General features: G+C 38.6%; 1 protein-coding gene across 1 annotated transcript in view; it reads left to right on the top strand.

Annotated features, from left to right (window-relative positions):
- Positions 1-23,355, top strand: part of LOC123547578 (E3 SUMO-protein ligase RanBP2-like) — a 61,392-nt gene extending 38,037 nt beyond the window's left edge. The window contains exons 20-28 of the mRNA XM_053551846.1: positions 1,019-1,219; positions 2,019-2,195; positions 7,889-7,997; positions 9,142-13,566; positions 14,628-14,735; positions 15,109-15,282; positions 17,753-17,875; positions 19,342-19,517; positions 20,005-23,355. Of these exons, the coding sequence (XP_053407821.1) occupies positions 1,019-1,219; positions 2,019-2,195; positions 7,889-7,997; positions 9,142-13,566; positions 14,628-14,735; positions 15,109-15,282; positions 17,753-17,875; positions 19,342-19,517; positions 20,005-20,076 (5,565 nt within the window). The 3' untranslated portion in view covers positions 20,077-23,355. The remainder of the gene's footprint in view (positions 1-1,018; positions 1,220-2,018; positions 2,196-7,888; positions 7,998-9,141; positions 13,567-14,627; positions 14,736-15,108; positions 15,283-17,752; positions 17,876-19,341; positions 19,518-20,004) is intronic.
- The last annotated feature ends 340 nt before the right edge of the window (positions 23,356-23,695 follow it).

The raw sequence follows: 23,695 nt of genomic DNA, 5'->3' as shown, positions 1-23,695 counted from the left end.
GTTCACTACATTGAGACAACATGCAGAGTGCCCGTTCTGTAACTCTTGAACCCCTTGAAGGATTTCGAAGAAACTTGACACAAATGTTCACTACCATGAGACTACATGCAGAGTGCATGTTTGGATGGCTGGCATCAAGGTCAAGGTCACACATAGGGGTCAAAGGTCATTAGACTTTGTTTCATGTCCGCTCTGTAACTCTTGAACTGCTTGAAGGATTTTAAAGAAACTTGGCACAAATGTTCACCACATCGAGACGATATGCAGATCGCATGTTTTGGATGCCCGCTTCAAGGTCAAGGTCACACTTAGGGCTTAACGGTCATACCTTAGGGCGTACACTGTTACACAGATTTTAAAGAAACTTGGCACAAATGTTCACCTCAGCATGACAACGTGCAGAGTGCATGTTTCAGATGGCTCGCTTCAAGGTCAAGGTTACACTTAGGGGTCAAAAATACCTTCAAACAAGAATACTTTTGGGCGTATATTGCTCCGCATTGTGGTGCTCTTGTTTTCAGTTTTCTGTAAAAGTGTTAAATATACAAAGGTCATTCACCCGAATTTGACAGGACAGTTGAAAATTGTTTAAGTTATCGCAGTTCAAACCGTCGAACAATTATAAATTATAAAGAGCGATTTTGCCAGGACCTGATGAGGTATTTAAGTGAAGGGTTGCGTTCGAATTACCTGAGTTGGAGTGAACAAAATTTGACTGTACAATGAAAAATGAAATAAAGTTGTCTTTGTTGCAGGTAGTCTTCAGCACAGCTAAATTTACAATATTTGTGGTTAAATTGGAAGAGAAAATAGAGTTTTTTATGTCTTCAGACAATTTTGTCTATATCTAGATATTCTAGATAGCTTTTTTACCAGAATCATCCAGTATTCCCATTTATGCAGATATGTACATGAAACATGCATAGATTGTAAAATGTGCATAATCTAACTGGGAATAATTTTATGGCCATGAAATTAAAATAATTTTACAATATTTCTCCATTTTTAATTCCAACAGGAGTTGAAGGATTCTGTAAGGAGAGATTTAGATGATGTTGTGTGTAAATTGATATCCCTGGAGTCAGGAGGTGGTCTTGTTGACAGTATCCTGTCCAACACGAGTCAGCAATATGATACCGCTGGGTCCGGTACAGATTCTGATGAGGAACCAATTAAAAATCCAAGTCCAAGAACTCCAGTTTTACCACTTCCATCTCAGGTCTGTGTGAGAATAAGATTTTTTGATTTTATTGTAAAAGTTAAAATTTTGGTTTTGCATTTAAAAATGTTTTTCTGGATTTTCTTGGGTAATGGAGGGCAGGTCTACTAGGAAAATTGCACTGTATTGATTAAAATTCAGGGAAAATCGCACCAAAATAAAAGTGGTGTTTTTGAAAATATGTAATATTACTGAAGAAAATGGTAAAAAAAAAACCCATAGTAATAAGGTTTACATAATAATGTATGTAATTGTTGGCTTAAATATTTGTTGTTGTTTGTGTTTGTGAGAAATATTTGTCAAAATCGGAGGAGTAGATATACCTTTATGAGAGGGGAATTTGGCTAAATTTTGGGCTCAAAACATAAAAACCCACTGTTTTAGATATCAGTGTTAAATGCTATTTGTTCAGAACTGGGATATATGGTTTGTTGTTGTCTTTAGCAAACTATTTTGTCTTGGACACTCGTCATTAAATAGGTAAGGGCAGATTAAGTATACATGCACTATATCGGTGAGTACCTTGTTAGTGTTTTGCTGTGTCTTGTAGAGATCAAGTGTTGCATTCAAGGTGCTGTATGCTCTTCAGTAATTGAAATATTGTTGAAAAGTACATTTATAACCGACATGATCATATAAGAAAGCAAAAGTTAAAATTTTTTTTTGAAGTTGAGTAAGACTTTATATATTAGTTGTTGATTTTGTTTCTTTTACACAACATTTTTTTTTTCAAAATCTTGTTGAAGTTGGCAGACATATTTCAGTTTGATTGTTGAAAATTTATGCATTTATTATTCAGAGTCGTGACAGGGCAAATATGAGCCCCACCAAAGTTGAAGTTCAACTGAGAGCCCTAGAGATGGTAAACTCTGCCCTTTCATCAAGACTGTCAACTCTTGAGGAGACTGTTAAAACCAACGCCAACTACATGCATGTCCAGATGCAACAGCTGAGAGAAGAGAACAAGGCCCTTAAAGTAAGTACACTTCAACATAATGTGTGGAATTTTGATTTTAAAAAATTCGGTTGGTTAATTCCTGTAAAAGAAAAAGCTGGCTAGATTTAGCTGAGTTAGTAGAGTCTTAGACAATAAAATGGTCACAAGTTTGATACCTGAACGAAGCAAAGGTTTGTTTTGAGGATTTGACAGGAGAAGATTTTTTTTCTAAGTAATTCCTTCTCCACCTGATTCTTGTGTGGAAGTTGATGGATATTTTTGGAGAACAAGTCCATCCTGGTACAGAATCCAGGAACACTGGTTAGGTTATTTGGCGGCCTACATTTATACAAAACTGAAATATTAAAAATGGTGCTTAACCCAAAGTTTAATGTACAAAATGTTTTTTTTGAATAGCACACATAAAGTTGTCGTGATATTACTTGTGGCATTAAATTTTTAATTTGCTGCAGTTAGACATGTAAATAACTGTAGGCGAAAAGTTTTGTACAGGAACGGTTTAAAGTTGTGTTTGTTGTCTAGTTTGATAATTTGCACCTAACTCTGTTATACAAACCCATTCTGAGTGTCTTTTATTGTCCCTATCAGTGTAAAAAATCTCCAGTGACATGGAACCAGTGCTTCACGTGTTTACATGATGGTTGATTCTCTCCTACCAGACTTAGCTTACAGAAAATTTCCTCTGATATTTATTAGCTCACCTGTCACAAAGTGACAAGGTGAGCTTTTGTGATCGCGCGGTGTCCGTCGTCCGTCGTCCGTGCGTGCGTCCGTCCGTCCGTAAACTTTTGCTTGTGACCACTCTAGAGGTCACATTTTTCATGGGATCTTTATGAAAGTTAGTCAGAATGTTTATCTTGATGATATCTAGGTCAAGTTTGAAACTGGGTCACGTGCCTTCAAAAACTAGGTCAGTAGGTCTAAAAATAGAAAAACCTTGTGACCTCTCTAGAGGCCATATGTTTCACAAGATCTTCATGAAAATTGGTCAGAATGTTCACCTTGATGATATCTAGGTCAAGTTCGAAACTGGGTCACGTGCCATCAAAAACTAGGTCAGTAGGTCTAAAAATAGAAAAACCTTGTGACCTCTCTAGAGGCCATATATTTCACAAGATGTTCATGAAAATTGGTCAGAACGTTCACCTTGATGATATCTAGGCCAAGTTCGAAACTGGGTCACGTGCCATCAAAAACTAGGTCAGTAGGTCAAATAATAGAAAAACCTTGTGACCTCTCTAGAGGCCATATTTTTCATGGGATCTGTATGAAAGTTGGTCTGAATGTTCATCTTGATGATATCTAGGTCAATTTTGAAACTGGGTCACGTGCGGTCAAAAACTAGGTCAGTAGGTCTAAAAATAGAAAAACCTTGTGACCTCTCTAGAGGCCATATATTTCATGAGATCTTCATGAGAATTGGTCAGAATGTTCAGCTTGATGATATCTAGGTCAGGTTCTAAACTGGGTCACGTGCCATTAAAAACTAGGTCAGTAGGTCAAATAATAGAAAAACCTTGTGACCTCTCTAGAGGCCATATTTTTCATGGGATCTGTATGAAAGTTTGTCTGAATGTTCATCTTGATGATATCTAGGTCAGTTTTGAAACTGGGTCACGTGCGGTCAAAAACTAGGTCAGTAGGTCTAAAAATAGAAAAACCTTGTGACCTCTCTAGAGGCCATATATTTCATGAGATCTTCATGAAAATTGGTCAGAATGTTCAGCTTGATGATATCTAGGTCAAGTTCTAAAGTGGATCACGTGCCTTCAAAAACTAGGTCAATAGGTCAAATAATAGAAAAACCTTGTGACCTCTCTAAAGGCCATATTTTTCATGGGATCTGTATGAAAATTGGTCTGAATGTTCATCTTGATGATATCTAGGTCAAGTTCAAAACTGTGTCATGTGCGGTCAAAAACTAGGTCAGTAGGTCTAAAAATAGAAAAACCTTGTGACCTCTCTAGAGGCCATACTTGTGAATGGATCTTCATGAAAATTGGTCAGAATGTTCACCTTGATGATATCTAGGTTAAATTTGAAACTGGGTCACATGCTTTAAAAAACTAGGTCAGTAAGTCAAATAATAAAAAAAACCTTGTGACCTCTCTAGAGGCCATACTTTTCATGGGATCTGTATGAAAGTTGGTCTGAATGTTCATCTTGATGATATCTAGGTCAAGTTTGAAACTGGGTCACGTGCGGTAAAAAATCAGGTCAGTAGGTCTAAAATTATTAAAATCTTGCGACCTCTCTAGAGGCCATATATTTCAATGGATCTTCATGAAAATTGATCTGAATGTTCACCTAGATGATATCTAGGTCAGTATCGAAACCAGGTCACGTGCGGTCAAAAACTAGGCCAGTAGGTATAAAAATAGAAAAACCTTGTGACCTCTCTAGAGGTCATATTTTTCATGAGATCTTCATGAAAATTAGTGAGAATGTTCACCTTGATGATATCTAGGTAAAGTTCAAAACAGGGTCACGTACCTTCGAAAACTAGGTCAATAGGTCAAATAATAGAAAAACCTTGTTACCTCTCTAGAGACCATATTTTTCAATGGATCTTCATGAAAATTGGTCAGAATTTTTATCTTGATAATACCTAGCTCAAGTTCAAAACTAGGTCACTATGTCAAATAATAGAAAAAACGACGTCATACTCAAAACTGGGTCATGTGGGAAGAGGTGAGTGATTCAGGACCATCATGGTCCTCTTGTTTTCATAACTCACCCTTTGCACATCATGGCACTGGTAGAAACTTTAAGATTAAAAAAAAAATTCCACAAGCAGTTTTTTCTTCTTCTTTTTAGCTCACCTGTCACAAAGTGACAAGGTGAGCTTTTGTGATCGTGTGGCGTCCGTCGTACGTCGTCGTGCGTCAGTGCGTGCGTGCGTAAACTTTTGCTTGTGACCACTCTAGAGGTCACATTTTTCATGGGATCTTTATGAAAATTGGTCAGAATGTTCATCTTGATGATATCTAGGTCAAGTTCGAAACTGGGTCACGTGCGGTCAAAAACTAGGTCAGTAGATCTAAAAATAGAAAAACCTTGTGACCTCTGTTGAGGCCATATTTTTCATGAGATCTTCATGAAAATTGGTCAGAATGTTCACGTTGATGATATCTAGGTCAAGTTCGAAACTGGGTTACGTGGGGTCAAAAACTAGGTCAGTAGGTCTAAAAATAGAAAAACCTTGTGACCTCTCTAGAGGCCATATTTTTCAATGGATCTTCATGAAAATTGGTCAGAATGTTCACGTTGATGATATCTAGGTCAAGTTCGAAACTGGGTTACGTGGGGTCAAAAACTAGGTCAGTAGGTCTAAAAATAGAAAAACCTTGTGACCTCTCTAGAGGTCATATTTTTCAATGGATCTTCATGAAAATTGTTCAGAATGTTCACCTTCATAATATCTAGGTCAAGTTTGAAACTGGGTCACGTGCGGTCAAAAACTAGGTCAGTAGGTCTGAAAATAGAAAAACTTTGTGACCTCTCTAGAGGCCATATTTTTCATGGGATCTTTATGAAAATTGGTCAGAATGTTCACCTTGATGATATCTAGGTCAAGTTCGAAACTGGGTCACTTGCGGTCAATAACTAGGTCAGTAGATCTAAAAATAGAAAAACATTGTGACCTCTCTAGAGGCCATATTTTTCAAGAGATCTTCATGAAAATTGGTCAGAATGTTCATCTTGATGATATCTAGGTCAAGTTCGAAACTTGGTCACGTGCGGTCAAAAACTAGGTCAGTAGGTCTAAAAATAGAAAAACCTTTTGATGTCTCTAGAGGCCATATTTCTCAATGGATCTTCATGAAAATTGATGAGAATGTTCAGCTTGATGATATCTAGGTCAAGTTCGTAACTGGGTCATGTGCAATCAAAAACTAGGTCAGTAGGTCGAAAAATAGAAAAACCTTGTGACCTCTCTAGAGGCCATATTTTTCATGAGATCTTCATGAAAATTGGTGAGAATGTTCATCTTGATGATATCTAGGTCAAGTTTAAAAGTGGGTCACGTGCCTTCTAAAACTAGGTCATTAGATCAAATAATAGAAAAACCTTGTGACCTCTCTAGAGGTCATATTTTTCAATGGATCTTCATGAAAATTGGTCAGAATTTTTTATCTTGATGATATCTAGGTCACATGTACTCAAAAACTAGGTCATTATGTCAAATAATAGAAATATCGACGTCATACACAGTTCAACACTGGGTCATGTGGGGATAGGTGAGCGATTCAGGACCATCATGGTCCTCTTGTTTTAGTTCACCTGTCACAAAGTGACAAGGTGAGCTATTGTGACCGCTTGATGTCCATCGTGCGTCTTGCGTCAACAATTTCTAAAAAAATCTTCTAATTGAAAACCACTGGGCAGAATTACACCAGAATTCACAGGAATGATCCTTGGGTGGCCCCCTTTCAAAATTGTTCAAAGAATTGAATTCCATGCAGAACTCTGGTTGCCATGGCAACCGAAAGGAAAAACTTTAAAAATCTTCTTCTCAAAAACCAGATGCCCTAGAGCTTAGATATTTGGTGTGAAGCATTGCCTAGTGGACCTCTACCAATTTTGTTCAAATCATGACCCCAGGGTCAAAATTGACCCCGCCCCAGGGGTCACTTGATTTTACATAGGAAAATCTTAAAAAATCTTCTTCTCAAAAACCAGAAGCCCTAGAGCTTAGATATTTGACATGTAGCATTGCCTAGTGGACCTCTACTAAAATTATTCAAATCATGACTCCAGGGTCAAAATTGACCCCGCCCCAGGGGTCACTTGATTTTACATAGGAAAATCTTCAAAAAATTTAAAAAAATAAACCAGAAGGCCTAGAGCTTATATATTTGACATGTAGCATTGCCTAGTAGACCTCTACAAAATTTGTTCAAATCATGACCCCGCCCCAGGAGTCACTTGATTTTACATAGGAAAATCTTCAAAAATTTTCTAAAAATAAACCAGAAGGCCTAGAGCTTAGATATTTGACATGTAGCATTGCCTAGTGGACCTTTACAAGATTTGTTCAAATCAAAATTGACCCCGCCTTTACATAGGAAAATCTTCAAAAATTTTCTAAAAATAAACCAGAAGGCCTAGAGCTTAGATATTTCACATGTAGCATTGCCTAGTAGACTTCTACAAAATTTATTCAAATCATGACCCCAGGGTCAAATTGACCCTGCCCCATGGGGTTACTTGATTGTAAATAGAAAAATCTTCAAAATTTTCTAAAAATAAACCAGAAGGCCTAGAGCTTAGATATTTGACATGTAGCATTGCCTAGTGGACCTCTACAAAATTTATTCAAATCTTGACCCCCCCCCCCTCCCCCACATGGTCAAATTGACCCAGCCCCAGGGGTCACTTGATTGTACATAGGGAAATCTTCATAAATTTGCAAAAAATAAACCAGAAGGCCTAGATCTTAGATATTTGATATGTAACATTGCCTAGTAGACTTCTACAAACTTTGTTCAAATCATGACCACCGGGGTAAAATTGGCCCCCCTCCCCCCACCCCCGCAGGGGTTACTTGATTGTACATCAGAAAATCTTCCAAAAAATTTCTAAAAATTATCAGTTTGACATTTGAAACATGTAGCTCATATTACTCAGGTGAGCGATCCAGGGTCATCTTGACCCTCTTGTTTTAACATGTAAACATGATTTATGACATTTTTGTTGTGTTTATAAAGGATCAGATGCAGATTCTGTCTCTACAAGGACTGTCGGGTATGTCGATGATTCGAGCCTCGGGTACACCTCAACAGCCATCCAGGATAAACCCCGTCAATATGTCCTTTGGTAAGAATACTCGCAGATTTGTCTTTTAGCTCAACTATACGAAGTATTAGGAGAGCTATCTTGCTCGACCCAGCGTTGGCATCTTTCCGCGTCCCCACCTTGGTTAAAGTTTTTTTAACTTTCTCTTTTTTCCATTTATCTCTGTAATTACTGATGGATTTAATTATACGCCCAAAGGGACGTATGATGTTATGGTCCCGGTGTCCGTCTGTCCGTCCATCCGTTAGCAATTTCGTGTCCGCTCTGTAACTCTTGAACCCCTTGAAGGATTTCAAAGAAACTTGACACAAATGTTCATCACACTGAGATGACATGCAGAGCACATGTTTTGGATGTCTCATTTCATGGTCAAGGTCACACTTAGGGGTCAAAGGTCATATGAGTGTGTTTCGTGTCCGCTCTGTAACTCTTGAACTGTTTGAAGATTTCAAAGAAACTTGGCACAAATGTTCACCACACTGAGACGAGGTGCAGAGCGCTTGTTTCGGATGACTAGCTTCAAGGTCAAGGTCACACTTAAGAGTGAAAGGTCATATATGACTTCGCTGAGTCTGCTCTGTAACTCATGAACTGCTGAAGGATTTCAAAGAAACTTGGCACAAATGTTCACTACACTGAGGTGACATGCAGTGCGCATGTTTTTACATTTTTACCAGGCGTAAAAACGTCATTTACCGCTCAATGTATCTGTCCGCGTATTCCGAAATGATTTACACTGGAAACGGTTACGTCATACACCTATTTGAACTTTTTCTACGACTGATCGGATCCGATTCAACTGAAACTATATTTGGAACTTTAATTATTGTACAGTCATATTTTTCTTTAGGAATATTACATTTGCCTGGCATTTCATTGACTCGCTAAAATAAGCGAGTGCTTTTTCAGGGCACTAGCTATTCTAAATTTCCACTGGCTTTTAGCGAGTATGCGTGTCTAAATTTGAACCCTGTAAAAAAAGGCTTGAAAACTGCATTGTAAGTGTTTCAAACTGATGTTAAATATATATATATACATGTAGCCTCAAAATATTGCCAGTGTTAAATATAGTATGTTTTACAAATTTAATATAGTTTTATCAGCATTATGGAAAGATCTACTTTTCCACCCCGGATCAAATAATAAAAACTAATGTGTTTTTCAGGAGGTGCTTCAATGTACGATTTCCCTGGTCAGAATGGACTTCCACCACATATGGCGCAGTATGGTTACTCAGCGGCAAGTCCACGTCCAGGCTCAGCCTATGGTCAGCCCACATACGATGATGGTTTTAGCCATGTTGATGGAGAGTTCTATGACCCAGACAACGATAATGAATTATACGGCACTGATCAGAACCTTATACAAGAGTGGCCATTTGGACATAAAGCTGGTGTTGAGGGTAAATCAACCATCACCTACTCGCCCCAACAACAGCAACAGGTGCGAGGATTGAATCCTACAAGTGCTGGAATGTTTGCCAATGCTCTAAGAGGCCCATCAATACAGTATGGGGCTGGGTATCCTGCCCTGGTTCAGCAGCCGCCTTCACAATTACCAGGGCCTGGCTACTTTTCACAAAACAGCCCACAAGTTCAGCCCTCCTCCATGCCGACACAAGCGGGCATGATGCAGGGACAGTTTGGAATGGCAACAAAACCAGGTACAGTACCGGCAATGTCTTCAACCATGCAGCCGGCCATATCCCCTGCCATGCAGCAAAAGCCAGTTCCTGCACAGGTTGCACCTAGTAAACCGGCTGCACCTATGATGCCACCAAACGCAGTAATACCCAGCCAGACATCAGAAGCCAAGCCTTTACTGATCCCTGGCTCGGTTGGAATTCCAGCCGCTACTACTAGTGTAACAGGAAGTACAAAATCTGGCACACCAAGTAATGCATCTGCTGCAACACAAGGCCAAGGTCAAGTTCAGCCTGGTTCTGCTTCTTCAATTCTGAGCAGTCTGGCTGCCAAACACCAAGATGGAACCAGTCCAGTAACACCAAATGTCTCAACTCCACAAAAAACAGTATTTAAAGGGTTTTCTTTCACATCAACTCCAAAGATAACTGAACCAAAGGTAGACGATAAAGTAAAAGACCAGACTCCAGTAACAACTGCTGCACCCGCCCCCAAGCCATTTAGTGGATTTTCTTTGACACCGTCAAAGCCAACCGTTGCATCTGCAAAATCACCAGGTAGTGATGCCACCCAGTCCACAGCAGGAAGTCAAGGGACTGGTTCAGTTTTCACTCTTGGACAGAATAAATCACCATCATTTGGAAGCTTGGCTGCTCAAGGTCCAACTGCAGCTGCTTTTCAAGCATCTGGTGACCAGAAAGGATTTGCTGGTGCTGGTATGCCAGTATTTGGCCAGACTCTTCCGAGACGGCACAACATTTCAACAGGATCAGATGACCATATTGATGAATATGAACCAAATGTTGATTTTAAACCAGTTATACAGCTACCAGAGCTAATTGAGGTGAAAACAGGTGAGGAAGAAGAGGAGAAAATGTTCTGCGAGCGGGCAAAATTATTCCGTTTTGACAAAGATGCCGAACAGTGGAAAGAACGAGGTATTGGCGACATGAAGATTTTAAGACATAGGGAAACAAAAACTGTTAGGATTTTGATGAGACGAGAACAAGTTTTGAAGTTATGTGCAAACCACAAATTGACTGAAAGTATGAAACTTACGCAGATGAGTTCGTCAGATCGTGCTTGGGTTTGGAATGCAACGGACTTTGCTGAAGGTGAAATGAAACATGAGAAATTTGCAGTGAAGTTTAAGACTGTGGATATAGCAGACAACTTTAAAAAAGTATTTGAAAAATGTCAAGCTGGACTGCCTACAACTGAGAGTGAAGCAACCACAGATACTACAGCTGGTAAAACTGAGACGAAGACAAAGGACAGTAAATCTGCGGAAGGAAAAGGTGATCTGGCTTCTATGTTCAAGCCAAAAGCAGGGTCTTGGACATGTAATGGATGTTATGTGAATAATGACGGCGAAGTACTCAAATGTCCCTGTTGTGGGACTCCTAAACCGGGTGTCAAACCAGAGGATGTTAAGAAAGAATCTGGCTTTGGTGGGTTTAGCGGCCTAGGCTCAGGGTTTGGAAGTAGAGGTGGTTTTAAGTTTGGATCTCAGCCAACAGCTGCCAGCAACACAACTAAGTCAGATTCTGCCACTGTTAAAACAGACACAAAGTCAGAGCAGAGTAAATCTGCAGATGGTAAAGGTGACCTGGCATCCATGTTCAAGCCAAAAGCAGGGTCCTGGACCTGTGATGGATGTTATGTTAATAGTGATGGTGAAGTTCTCAAATGTCCCTGCTGTGGTACCCTTAAACCAGGTGTCAAGCCAGAAGATGTTAAACAGGAATCTGGCTTTGGTGGCTTTGGCGGTTCTGGATTTGGTGTTGGTGCCCAGACTGGTGGTGGATTCAAGTTTGGTAGTCAGCCATCAGATTCAAGTAGTACAGCAAAGACTGAATCTGGATTTAAGTTTGGCACACAGCCAGCAGACACTAAACCTGCAACAGAGTCTGGTTTCAAATTCGGCACACCCACCACAACCAGTGCAGTTAGTCAGCCACCATCTGGTTTCACATTTGGCACTCCAACGACAGTGTCCACTCAGCCAAGTAATGCTTTCGGAGTAAAGCCAGTAGACTCTACACCTACTGCAACAACTTCATCTGCTGGATTTGTGTTTGGTTCAAGCTCCACCAGTCAGGCTTCTACAAGCAGCATCTTTGGAACACCCGCTACTACAAGCAGCATCTTTGGAACACCAGCTACTACAAGCAGCATCTTTGGAACACCAGCTACTACAAGCAGTATATTTGGAAAACCAGTTACAACTAGCAGTATATTTGGGACACCAGTTACAGCAAGCAGTATATTTGGAGGGGAACCAAGCACTGCTGCTGTCAGTAGTTCTCTTTTTGGAGGGAGTAAAGATTCCCCAGCCACCAGTAGTACCATATTTGGAGGGTTTGGAGGGAAACAAGATACGTCTGTCAGTAGTACAGTATTTGGAGGGAATCAGTCCAGCAGTGCTGGTAAAGGTTTTGTTTTTGGTGAATCCACAACAGAGACACCAGATTCAACAACTCAGGATATTCCAGAAGACAAAACAGAAGTGAAAGAACAGACAACAGGAGCTGGAGAAAGTCTGCTTGCAAAGTTTTTGGCTAGCCCAGATAGTTGGACTTGCAGTGGTTGTTATGTGAGCAATGAAGGTATAGTCGAAAAGTGTCCATGTTGTGGTACAGCCCGACCTGAAAACAAAGCTCCAGGTTTTTCTGCCTCTACATTAGCTACAGCTGTACCTGCTGTGAAAGCAGACGACTCTGCTGCAGGACTTAAACCAGGGACTGCAGCAGCAGACGTAAAACAGAAACAAGATTCTGGCAGTAAAGCTGGTTTTACATTTGGTATGCCTTCAGCAAATACAGAAAAGAAGCCAGAAGGGTTCCAGTTTGGATCACCCCAGAAAACACAAACTGAAGGATTTAAATTCACCTTTGCTCCTACGTCAGATGATGCAAAACCACAGCCAGCTGCTTCTCTTGGATCTGGTTTCAACTTCTCTATGAGTATGACCCCAATTAAAAAGCAAAGTCCAACTAAACAGACAGCTGGTGCTTCACAGAATGTTACAGGAGTCATGTCTCCAAAATCCCCTGAAATTACTGAAGATGGTTTTTATGTTAACAAAGAGGGTGATGATTCACATATCCATTTTGAACCAGTAATAGAGCTTCCAGACCATATTGAAGTAAAAACCGGTGAAGAAGAAGAGGAAAGGATATTCTCGCACCGAGCAAAATTATTTCGATTTTTTAACGGTGAGTGGAAGGAGAGAGGGCTTGGGGATGTTAAAGTTTTGTACCATTCAGAGACAAACAAGGCTCGCATTGTTATGCGTAGAGAACAGATCTTGAAATTATGCTGTAATCATTATATTTCTCCTGATCTGAATTTTAAGACCATGCCAAACAGCCAAGGACGAGCACTTGTTTGGTATGCAATGGACTTTGCTGAAGGAGAACCTAAACCAGAACAGTTTTCTATTAAATTCAAAAATGAGGAAATAGCAAAGGAATTTGAAAGTTCTGTCAAGGAAGCTCAGGAAAAGATAAGCGGGACAAAAGTCTCAAAACCAAAAGAGCAGCAGGATTCTAAATCGGCGTCTGCTGTGGTAACTGTTGAAACGATTGGTGCTGTTGGTGGAGTACCAGAATCTCATACTGATGAGGCAGGTAGTGATGAAGATGTTAAAATTACAAGCGTTGAAGAAGCCACTGAAGAAGAAATTCGAAAAGCGCGTGAATTAATGTTACCTGATCATTTCTATTTATATACAAGAAAACCGCCATGTCCAGGTTGTCTTGGATGTAATGATGAGCTACCAGATTTTGAAGCTATCAGAGGTGTTGTTGATCAGAGTCATGGTCTAAGTCAAACACAAGAGGAAGGCGAGGTTGATGATGATGATGAAGATGATGATGATGATGACTATGAAGATGAGGATGATGATGATGATGACGATGATTATGAAGATGAAGAAACAAATGGTAGGTTTAAAAATAATTATTTTTCCTTTTTATTCCAGGCCTGTTTAATTATGTGGTTAGGTAAAAGACTTGCTTTGAAACTGGCTTTAGTTCAGATTGACTTAGGGCACAGACGGAGTTTGAACAAACTCTGGGTATTCAATTGTCATGCCTGCTTACAACGGACAAGATTATGCTATTCAAAATGAACTTCTTCTTGATATTTGAGCACTAGAAAACAGTGAAATTATTGTTTAGGTCCAAACAGCTGTATCTTGGAGACATTAATGTGTTGATCCCAAAGGTTAAAGATAATATACATATGGGAATTTTGTTTGTACCTCTGGATTTCATTTTATTGATTGATGTAAGTAGAAGTATTTACGGGGAATTAAACCTTATGATACAGCTCTATCCAACATAAATTTTGAATTTTAATAGATAGTTTTCAAATGATTCTAGGTACTTGAGATGATAATAAATAACATTGTATTATACTACTTACTTGTTTCCAGCTATGTTTCTTTTGTTAATATAGAACCTCTGTAGAGGGCTTGGAGTGATTTGGAAACACTCCCATTAAAGGCATGTGTTGACAATGCCACCCTGCCTTATATTTTCAAAAAATGGTGTTTTCCTTGGCAAAGATGTTTTTATTAACCCTTACCCTGCTAAATTTCTATAATGCCCTTGTCCATCTTTCAATTTGGACAGAACTGTTAAAAGGAGTGCATACCAAAAAGATACAGACTGAATGGCAAACAGTGCAGACCATGATCAGACTGCACATATGTGCAGGCTGATCATGATCCACACCTGTCACAAAGGCAGAATCAAATGTGTCCAGCATGATAAGGGTTAAGAAGACATCATCCTTTTAATCTTCATTCTTATGAGAAATACTGGAAAACATTGAAACCATTTAGGTAACTTCTCTTGTGATTTTATTCAAATTTTAAGAATAGAGCACTTAACATTCTTCTGTTTCAAAACAAATTGTACACAGCCATAGGCTCACAGAAGTATGTCTAGCTATGCCACTGGCCCTTGAGTTATGATAGTCATGAATTTTGAATTCTCAGGTGAGGAGAAGTCTACAGAAGCAGGAGGATTTCTTTTTGGAGGCGGAGGCTCTCAGTTCTCATTTGCATCACTTGCAGCAGGGGGAGGAGTTAGCTCTTTTAGTACCGGTATGTACCCATCTTTTTTGCTTATAAACAAAACAAAGAAAGGTATGAGTATAAACAACAGACCACAGTAATTCTTCAAATGATATGTAATTTATGGTATAACTGGTAATCTTGGTGTCAATTTTCTTCCAGGATTAAAATTGAGTCTCATTAGAAATTTGTAGCTCTTAGCTATTTCTGTTATCTTACTCATTGCTGATAAATAGTCCTGCATGTTTTATTTTCACAAATATTAGCAAAGGTTTAACCATGGCAGTTCCCTAGCGGGTCAAAGCCAGTAACGAAAAATAAAAGGTAGTAATAGGCATACTGTTGTAACATATTTGATGATGCCTTGTTTTAAAATGATACCATAGCAGGTTGTTGTTTTCAGATACCAGTAAACCGTTCCAGTGGCAAGGTGCTGGGAGACAACTGTTTGGAGGTGGAGCAGGAGCAGATGATGCAGGAGAGGGAGGCAGTGGGGATGAGGGGGATGTTCAGCAGGGAGAGGAACAACACTTTGAACCTGTAGTACCTTTACCTGAGCTTATAGATGTGAAAACTGGTAAGTTAATTATATTTTTCTACTTTTGTGGGGGGGGGGGGGGGGGGGGGGGGCTGAGAAATAATGATGCCCGACTCCAAATCACTTGCCCCTAACCAATGTTGGTTCAAAACTTCACTTTGGATATAGCCTTCTGCATGTGAGGATGCCATCCAGCTGTCTAACGGAGCATAGATGGTTTTTCCAGGTGTCCTCCAGGGATGAAATAATGTCCAAAGGGGCACCTGGTGTCTTCTTCCACCTTCAAGTGGCCATATTACCTAAATTGTGATGATGAGATTCTTAAACACAAAATCTTTTTTTTTTTTTTGGAAAAGCCGTGTTTTGAAGTCAAAAGGAGAATGTTCTGCAGGAGAGGAATAGAATTTTGACTCTTGTATGTCTGCTTGATTTTGAACAGGTGAAAAATAGTGCAAGAATTTTTTTTCTCACTCTTAGGCTAGGGCATCCATTGCCAGGGCAGAAACTTGCTGAAATTTTGGGATAGATTCAGAATTTTTTTTCTGAAACAGTGGGTTTCCATTGCTAGGAAGCTATTGTTGCTCACTGAATTAATTGTTCTGTACCACTACATTTTTAAGCCTTTCTCTGGTCATCGTATGTGGAAGCCATTCAGCTGGCCTGCAAAAAGTCAGTGATGATATCTAGCTGCCCACCCTTAACTGACATAATTCCAGTAGGGCCACATAGGGTCTTGCTTTATTAGTAAAAAATTTAGCAGGGGCCGTCCTGGCCTAGTGCTTAAGTTCCCTGGCTTTGAATCACTTGCCCCTCACCGATGTGGGTTCGAGCCTCACTCAGGGCTGTGAATTTTTCATGTGAGGAAGCCATCCAGCTGGCTTACGGAAAGTTGGTGATTCTACCCTGGTGCTTGCCTCTGATGAAATTATGCACAGAGGGGCACCTGGGGACTTCCTCCACCATCAAAGCTGGGAAGTCCCCATATGACATATAATTGCGTAGGTGTGACGATAAACAAAAAAAAAAAGACCTGCAAATGACCCAAGACATGTTGATGAGACTTTGAACCCCAGGAAAACAAAGATTTCTAACCCTAACTTGTGTAGGTGGATATTAAATTTTAGATTGAATGTTGACTTAGTTTTCAATGTTGGCAAATAGTTTGTTAGCTATATTTGATACAACTTACTTGATATCTAGCCAATATTTATGCTGTGATAAGGCTTAAAGATGATCAAAAATACTGGTTTTGGTGAAATGTTGACAAGAAAATGTAAGTGTGTAAGTACCATACATTTTACTGCCAAATGATCTACAGACATGTTTTTGCAAAGGTGATTGCAATATTTAATTGATATATAACATACTAAATAACTTGTGCTACATACACTGCGAAAAATATGTGCATATACGGTAGTATACGGTCCCGTATATGTCTAATATACAAATATCATATAAAAGGTATCTTTCCTGAAAGTATGATCAAAACCTGTGCCTTAAACATACTTTTGGACCTTGACAATCCCTAACTTTGAATACTGACATAAACTGTTGAAACGTATTTATGCTAAGTATGAATGAACGGATCCATGTGAGAAAAACATGAATGTCCAATTAAAGAATACGGGATTCCTGTATATGGAATGTTCCATATATGGGAAAAATGTTTCCGTATACGCCCGTATATTAGGAGTATACGGAATGCGTACACTCCGGTATACGGAACCATTTTCCGCAGTGATATCAAAATGACTTGAGTTTTTTAGCTCGACTATTCGAAGAATAGGGGAGCTATCCTACTCGCCCCGGCTTCGGCGTGAGCGTGAGTGTTAGCGTCACACAAATGTTAAAGTTTGCGTACCACCCCAAATATTTTCAAAGTCCATTGAGATATTGCTTTCATATTTTGCATACTTCTTTACCATCATGACCCCAATCTGTAAAAAGGAGGAGGCAACTCTATCAAGCATTTTGACTGAATTATTGCCCCTTTTCAACTTAGAATAAATGTTAAAGTTTGCGTACCACCCCAAATATTTTCAAAGTCCATTGAGATATTGCTTTCATATTTTGCATACTTCTTTACCATCATGACCCCAGTCTGTAAAAAGGAGGAGGCAACTCTATCAAAGCATTTTGACTGAATTATGGCCCCTTTTTGACTAAGAATAAATGTTAAAGTTTGCGTACCACCCCAAATATTTTCAAAGTCCATTGAGATATTGCTTTGATATTTTGCATACTTGTTTACCATCATGGCCCCAGTCTGTAAAAAGGAGGAGGCAACTCTATCAAGCATTTTGACTGAATTAGGGCCCCTTTCATCATGACTCCAGTCTGTAAAAAGGAGGAGGCAACTCTATCAAGCATTTTGATTGAATTATGGCCCCTTTTCGACATAGAATATGCTTATTGTAATGTTAAAGTTTTACTCATAGCTTGTATTATACCATCAAGCACTGAGAATAGTCGAGCGCGCTGTCCACTGACAGCTCTTGTTATATTTTAGGTGAAGAAGATGAAACTGTAGAATTTTCACATCGAGCCAAACTGTACAGGTTTGATAAAGATGCAAACCAGTGGAAGGAGAAAGGCGTCGGAGAAATGAAAATTCTTAAACATAAAGAAACAGGTATAGTCTTACTTCAGAACTCAGCTTTTGGAAAGTGTTTGTTTTTTATTTTATAGCAATAAGTGACATCATATCAGATTCTGGCAAATGTGAGTTTCCGACATATAGTAGGACGTAACTAGTTTGATGGGCGAAGTTTTCTGTTGTTTTCATTTGACCAAAAGCCTTACAATTGGTTTTGTGCCATTTCTATTCTGTGTGATAGTTTCCAATTACTATGAAGAACTAGTATGAATAGACCATAAATATAGTTACTTCAGTTGCTCCTTGCATATCAGCTTGTAATGTTCCCCTTCCAAAGAGAGGGAGTATACTGTTTTGCTCATTGTTGGTAGGTCGGTCAGGAGACCATTTGATGTCAGTAACTAGAAAACACTTGGTCTCACAATACTTCATAACCTGATTGCCTGTGGTCAGTAGATGACTTGTATTATTTTGGGTCAAAGGTCAAGGTCACCGTGACCTTGAGACTGAAAACTGTTTCAGCTCATTTAATTAATGCTTTGTCCTACAATTGTCAAAACTTCATAGGTCAGTGGAGGACCCAATTACTTTGGGTTAGTAGGTCAAAGGTCAAGTGATCTTGAGATTGAAAGTGGTTTCGACTCAGTAACTTAAGAAACCTTTGGCCTACTGCCTTCAAAGTCAGAGGATAATTGCCTGTGCATTTTTTGAGTCCATAGGTCAATGGTCAAGAACACAGTGACCTTGAGACTGAAAACAACCCCCAATAACTTGAGAACACTTTTGCATACAGTCCATGTACTTGATAGGATAATTGCCCTTGGTCAGCAGATGACCCTATTGAGTTGGGGGTCAATGGGTCAAAGGTCAAAGTCATTGTTATTTTGTGACTGAAAATGGGACAGGCCATTAAAGGGGGGGTGGGGGGGGCATTCATATTTTACAAACAAACAGCTCTTTTTTAACTAGACTAGAAGATTGCTTGACTAGAAAAATATTGCTTATGTTATGTATGGAAAAAACGTTCTCTTTTAAAACAGTTTGTTAGTTCAAAGATAGGTCACAGGGCAATGAGTAATAAAGTTGGGAGTCGGTTCCCTGGCCCTCTGTACGTATTGAGAAGGTTTGAGTTGCTTCTGAAGACCAGGTCAGTTCTAGCACAGAATCCAACATCATCTGGCTACTGTTACATAACAAAAACACTGATATCCAAGATCAAACAGAGAAACAAATCTGGCTACTGTTACATAACAAAAACACTGATATCCAAGATCAAACAGAGAAACAAATCTGGCTACTGTTACATAACAAAAACACTGATATCCAAGATCAAACAGAGAAACAAATCTGGTTACTGTTACATAACAAAAACACTGATATCCAAGATCAAACAGAGAAACAAATCTGGCTACTGTTACATAACAAAAACACTGATATCCAAGATCAAACAGAGAAACAAATTACCCAGTAACTGTTTATATTTAAATGATATTTTGTTGCAGGAAAGTACCGACTGTTGTTACGGAGGGAGCAGGTTCACAAGCTTGCCTGTAACCACCTGCTCACCCCAGATATCAGTGTTACACCTATGAACACATCAGAGACAGCTTGGTGTTGGACTGCACAAGATTACTCGGAAGGGGAATGCAAAGTCGAACAACTGGCTGTAAAGTTCAAGGTTAGCTGTGCTTGTTAATTGGTTCATAAATGATAAACCTATATAGAGAGTGTTGTTGTCAATTTTACAGTAGACAGTTTTTTCGAAGTGATTCTTTCTAGATACTTATGATTCATGTATAAAATTTGTCAGTTGGTTGAGGAGAACAAGTTGACACTGGTAAGAAATCCGGGATCACTAGGAAAGTTTAGTAACCACAATATACACAGTCCATTTTGGTTCCCACAGACTTATCGGAACTACTTTGCAAAAACCACAGTGTGATTTATACCCATAGACAAGTACATAAAATAGCTTGTTATTCTTAATTCTATCAAGCATTTTCAGGAGGCATAAGGCATACAATATTGACATGATCCTTTTTTAAAGTGTTTTTGTTGATGGTTTTTAAAATTTGCTTTTGAAACACAGTTTTTAAAACCATTTTTGGGTTAAACTGTTACAGCAAAGAATTCTAACTTCATCCTTCTGAACATTTCTGTTTTAGACGATTGATCTGGCAAAAGAATTCAAGCAGAAAGTGGATGAAGTACAGGCATTGCAACAAGAAGAATCCTAGTGACTTAGTTTGAAATTATTAACAGTGTAGTGAAACTGGTGGAAAAATTGTTGGAATGTTATCCAATTAAGTGTTTCTATAGTACACACAAATTGTTGAAATTGAATCCAATTAAGGAAGTCTATAGTACATGCAAATTGTTGAAACTGAATCCAGTTAAGAAAGTCTATAGTACATGCAAATTGTTGAAATTGAATCCAATTAAGAGTCTATAGTACATGCAAATTTTGAAATTGAATCCAGTTAAGGAATTCTATAGTACAGGCAAGTTGTTGAAATTGAATCCAATTAAGGAAGTCTATAGTACATGCAAATTTTTTAAATTGAATCCAATTAAGGAACTCTGTAGTACATGCAAATTGTTGTAATTGAATCCAGCTAAGTATTTCTGTAGTACATGCAAATTGTTAAAATTGAGTCTAACTTAAATTTCTATTTTACATGAAAGTCATCAGTTGAACATGGAATACTGTGTTAAAAAATATGCAGCTGTTTGAGCCAAGTCTTGGTATGCAGATAACACAGTATGGTGACTATTTGTTTACTTTTTCCTGTTTTGTAAACAATTCTTAAAAGGTGGAGACAGAAGTTACATTTCTGCTAAAGAGAAATAATGCTTTTTGTTACACAAATAATTGTAAAATGAATTTAAAGCTAATGACTCACAGTTGGGGTAAAAAAAATATTCAACATGATCATTTCCACCAAGTTTGGCATTCTAAGAATGAATGTCTGACAGTGAAAAATGATAAAGTGAACCGGGTATTTGTTAAAAGAAAAATGTAAATTTTCTAATTTTAAAAGCGTGGTAGTGGATTACTCACTTCTGCACAATATATTTGGTAATTTATTACAATATTTTGCAAAATTCATGTGTCTGTAAGTCTGAACCACTTGTCACTTTCACAGCACCCACATTTTAGCGATTTTTGAGAGAAAACATTTTCACCTAAAAAATGTGAATGCGACACTGTTATACTACATATTGTGCAAAATGCTATACCATTTTTTTTGCAGGCTATTTATATGATTTCTTTTGTACCTGTAAAGGCTTTTAAAACAACATGATCTAAATGTTGACTACTTTGCAGTATTCTATACTTACCCTGTCTAAAATATCTAGTCCTTGGGGAAATCTGCAAATCATAGTATTTACTGGGGAGGCAGACTCTAAAAGTTCTGTGTTATGATTCCCTAAGTTGATTTGAATAACAGAAATCTTTACCAAATTCAGTATAAATTTAATTTGTATTTAAAGCATTTACAGTAGCTGGTTTAGATTGTTACAATGTAGACAATGAGGGACTGCTAAAACAGTGCTAGCGTTTATGTTATGTTTGAAATTTTTGTCAACTGTTTGAATGAATCAATTGTAAATTTATATGAAGGTCTTTCAGTTGATATTGATGTGCTATTATTGAATTGAAACTATGTTTAATACAGTGCTGTTTCTTCTCTGAAATGCTACAACGTATGTCTGCACATTTTCCTGAAAAAATTAACCATTATTTATACAATATGTATTCATATTATTGTTGCAGTGTAAGAAATTGCTAAGTACTTCTTTATGTTAATGCACTGTCTCTTTTTTTGTACTGAAGTGATGATAAATATTCAGCTCTTTCCATAGTTATAGACTTTTACTTACACCCTCTCACCTACTTCTCTATGTGGCTATGTGAGTTTCGTGAAGTCTCTCTGGCTGGCTGGCTGGGTGTAGTGAAGTCTTTCTCTGGCAGAGGGTCGTGAATGACTGAGTGTCATGAAGTCTGTCTGGCTAGGTGTCGTGAAGTTTCTGTCTGGTTGAATGTCGTGAATAGCTGAGAATCTTGAAGTCTCTGGCTGGCTGAGTGTCATGAATGACTGATAGTAGTGAAGTCTATATCTGGCTGAGTGTCGTGAATAGCTGACTGAAGTGAAGTCTCTGTCTGGCTGAGTGTCGTGAATGACTGAGTGTAGTGAAGTCTATGTCTGGCTGAATGTCGTTAATGACTGAGTGAAGCGAAGTCTATGTGACTATGTCTGGCTGTGTGTTGTGAATAGCTGAGTGTAGTGAAGTCTATGTCTGGCTGAGTGTCGTGAATGACTGTAGTGAAGCGAAGTCTATGTCTGGCTGTGTGTCGTGAATGACTGAGTGAAGCGAAGTCTGTCTGGCTGAGTGTCGTGAATAGCTGAGTGTAGTGAAGTCTATGTCTGGCTGAGTGTCGTGAATGACTGAGTGAAGCGAAGTCTATGTCTGGCTGAGTGTCGTGAATGACTGAGTGAAGCGAAGTCTATGTCTGGCTGAGTGTCGTTAATGACTGAGTGAAGCGAAGTCTATGTGACTATGTCTGGCTGTGTGTCGTGAATAGCTGAGTGTAGTGAAGTCTATGTCTGGCTGAATGTCGTTAATGACTGAGTGAAGCGAATTCTATGTCTGGCTGTGTGTCGTGAATGACTGTAGTGAAGTCTGTAGTAAAGTCTTTGTCTAGCTGAGTGTGGTGAAGTCTGACTGAGTGTTGTGAAGTAAGTCTTAAAGGGGCAAACCTCAGATTTACGTCATTGTTTTTGAATTTTAGATATGGCTCAACATTTGTTACTGGTAACAAAAATACTAGGGTATGTAGCAACCACCAAATTTAGGCCATATATGTTGAATTTAGAAAGTGCTTTCATTATAATAGTTCAGTGGGTTCAAAACTGTGTTTATTTATAAAAACACACTGTAAGATATCTAGGAAAGTTAGACAGGAAGTCTGTAAAATTGTTTGTGAAAGTTAGTCTAGAAAAACTTTTTGTGACCTACAAAAAGGGATATAGCAGTACTTGTATTATACTCGTGAAATATCAATCTTTTTCATATTTCATTTAAGTTCTTTTTCCTTTAAAAAAAGTGAAAAGTTGACGCATCTTGAGTCATGTCCCTTTAAATATATTTGTGCACTAATGGCACTGTTTATGTGTCTGTGTTAATAAATTCTGTGCTGTTATCTATTTCCTGGATAAAATAATCTTTATTCTCTCTGCTGTTCTTTCATTTTCTCAGTATTAATGTATAGAAATATCTTCTATTGTCTAGTTAGATTATTTTGAAACCAAGTTTTGATGACAAAATTCAGTTCATGAAGTGTACCTTTTTGTCCTATTCTAAATGCTGACACCCTTGCCTAAATGCAGCTATGTCATTTTCATCTTGATTAATTATATATTACCTCTGTTTTAAGTACGTTGTTTCTTTTCAATCTAAAACTTGTGGAAACTTGGATGAATATTCAATAAAACACAAAGTGGAAGTTATAATTGGTTGGCGGTTGTTATTTTCTTTTGCTCTTTGAAGTTAAAGTATAAAGGTAAATTTTATTTACCGTCGCTTTGTGAAACGATTAACATAAGCTCTGTAGAACTTTTGAGCGACTCTAATTTAAGAACAGTTAAAACCAATTGCACCTTACCCCCAGCAATTTGCTGGTACACATTTACAGCTGGGTCGACTGAGGCAATCGTGATAAAGTGCTTTGCCCAAGGACACCGTAATGGGAGTAGCCTGGATTCGATTCGAACCAGGGGCCTTCACCTCCGTAGGAAAGCGTCCTCGCCCTCTCGACCATTGCGTTCACAAGTATGTGATGATGCAGGCGTC

The sequence above is a fragment of the Mercenaria mercenaria genome, chromosome 9 (assembly GCF_021730395.1).
Source record: "Mercenaria mercenaria strain notata chromosome 9, MADL_Memer_1, whole genome shotgun sequence".
NCBI lineage: Eukaryota > Metazoa > Mollusca > Bivalvia > Venerida > Veneridae > Mercenaria > Mercenaria mercenaria.
Note: the sequence above shows the minus strand (reverse complement) of the source record. Positions and strands in the feature narration are given on the sequence as shown.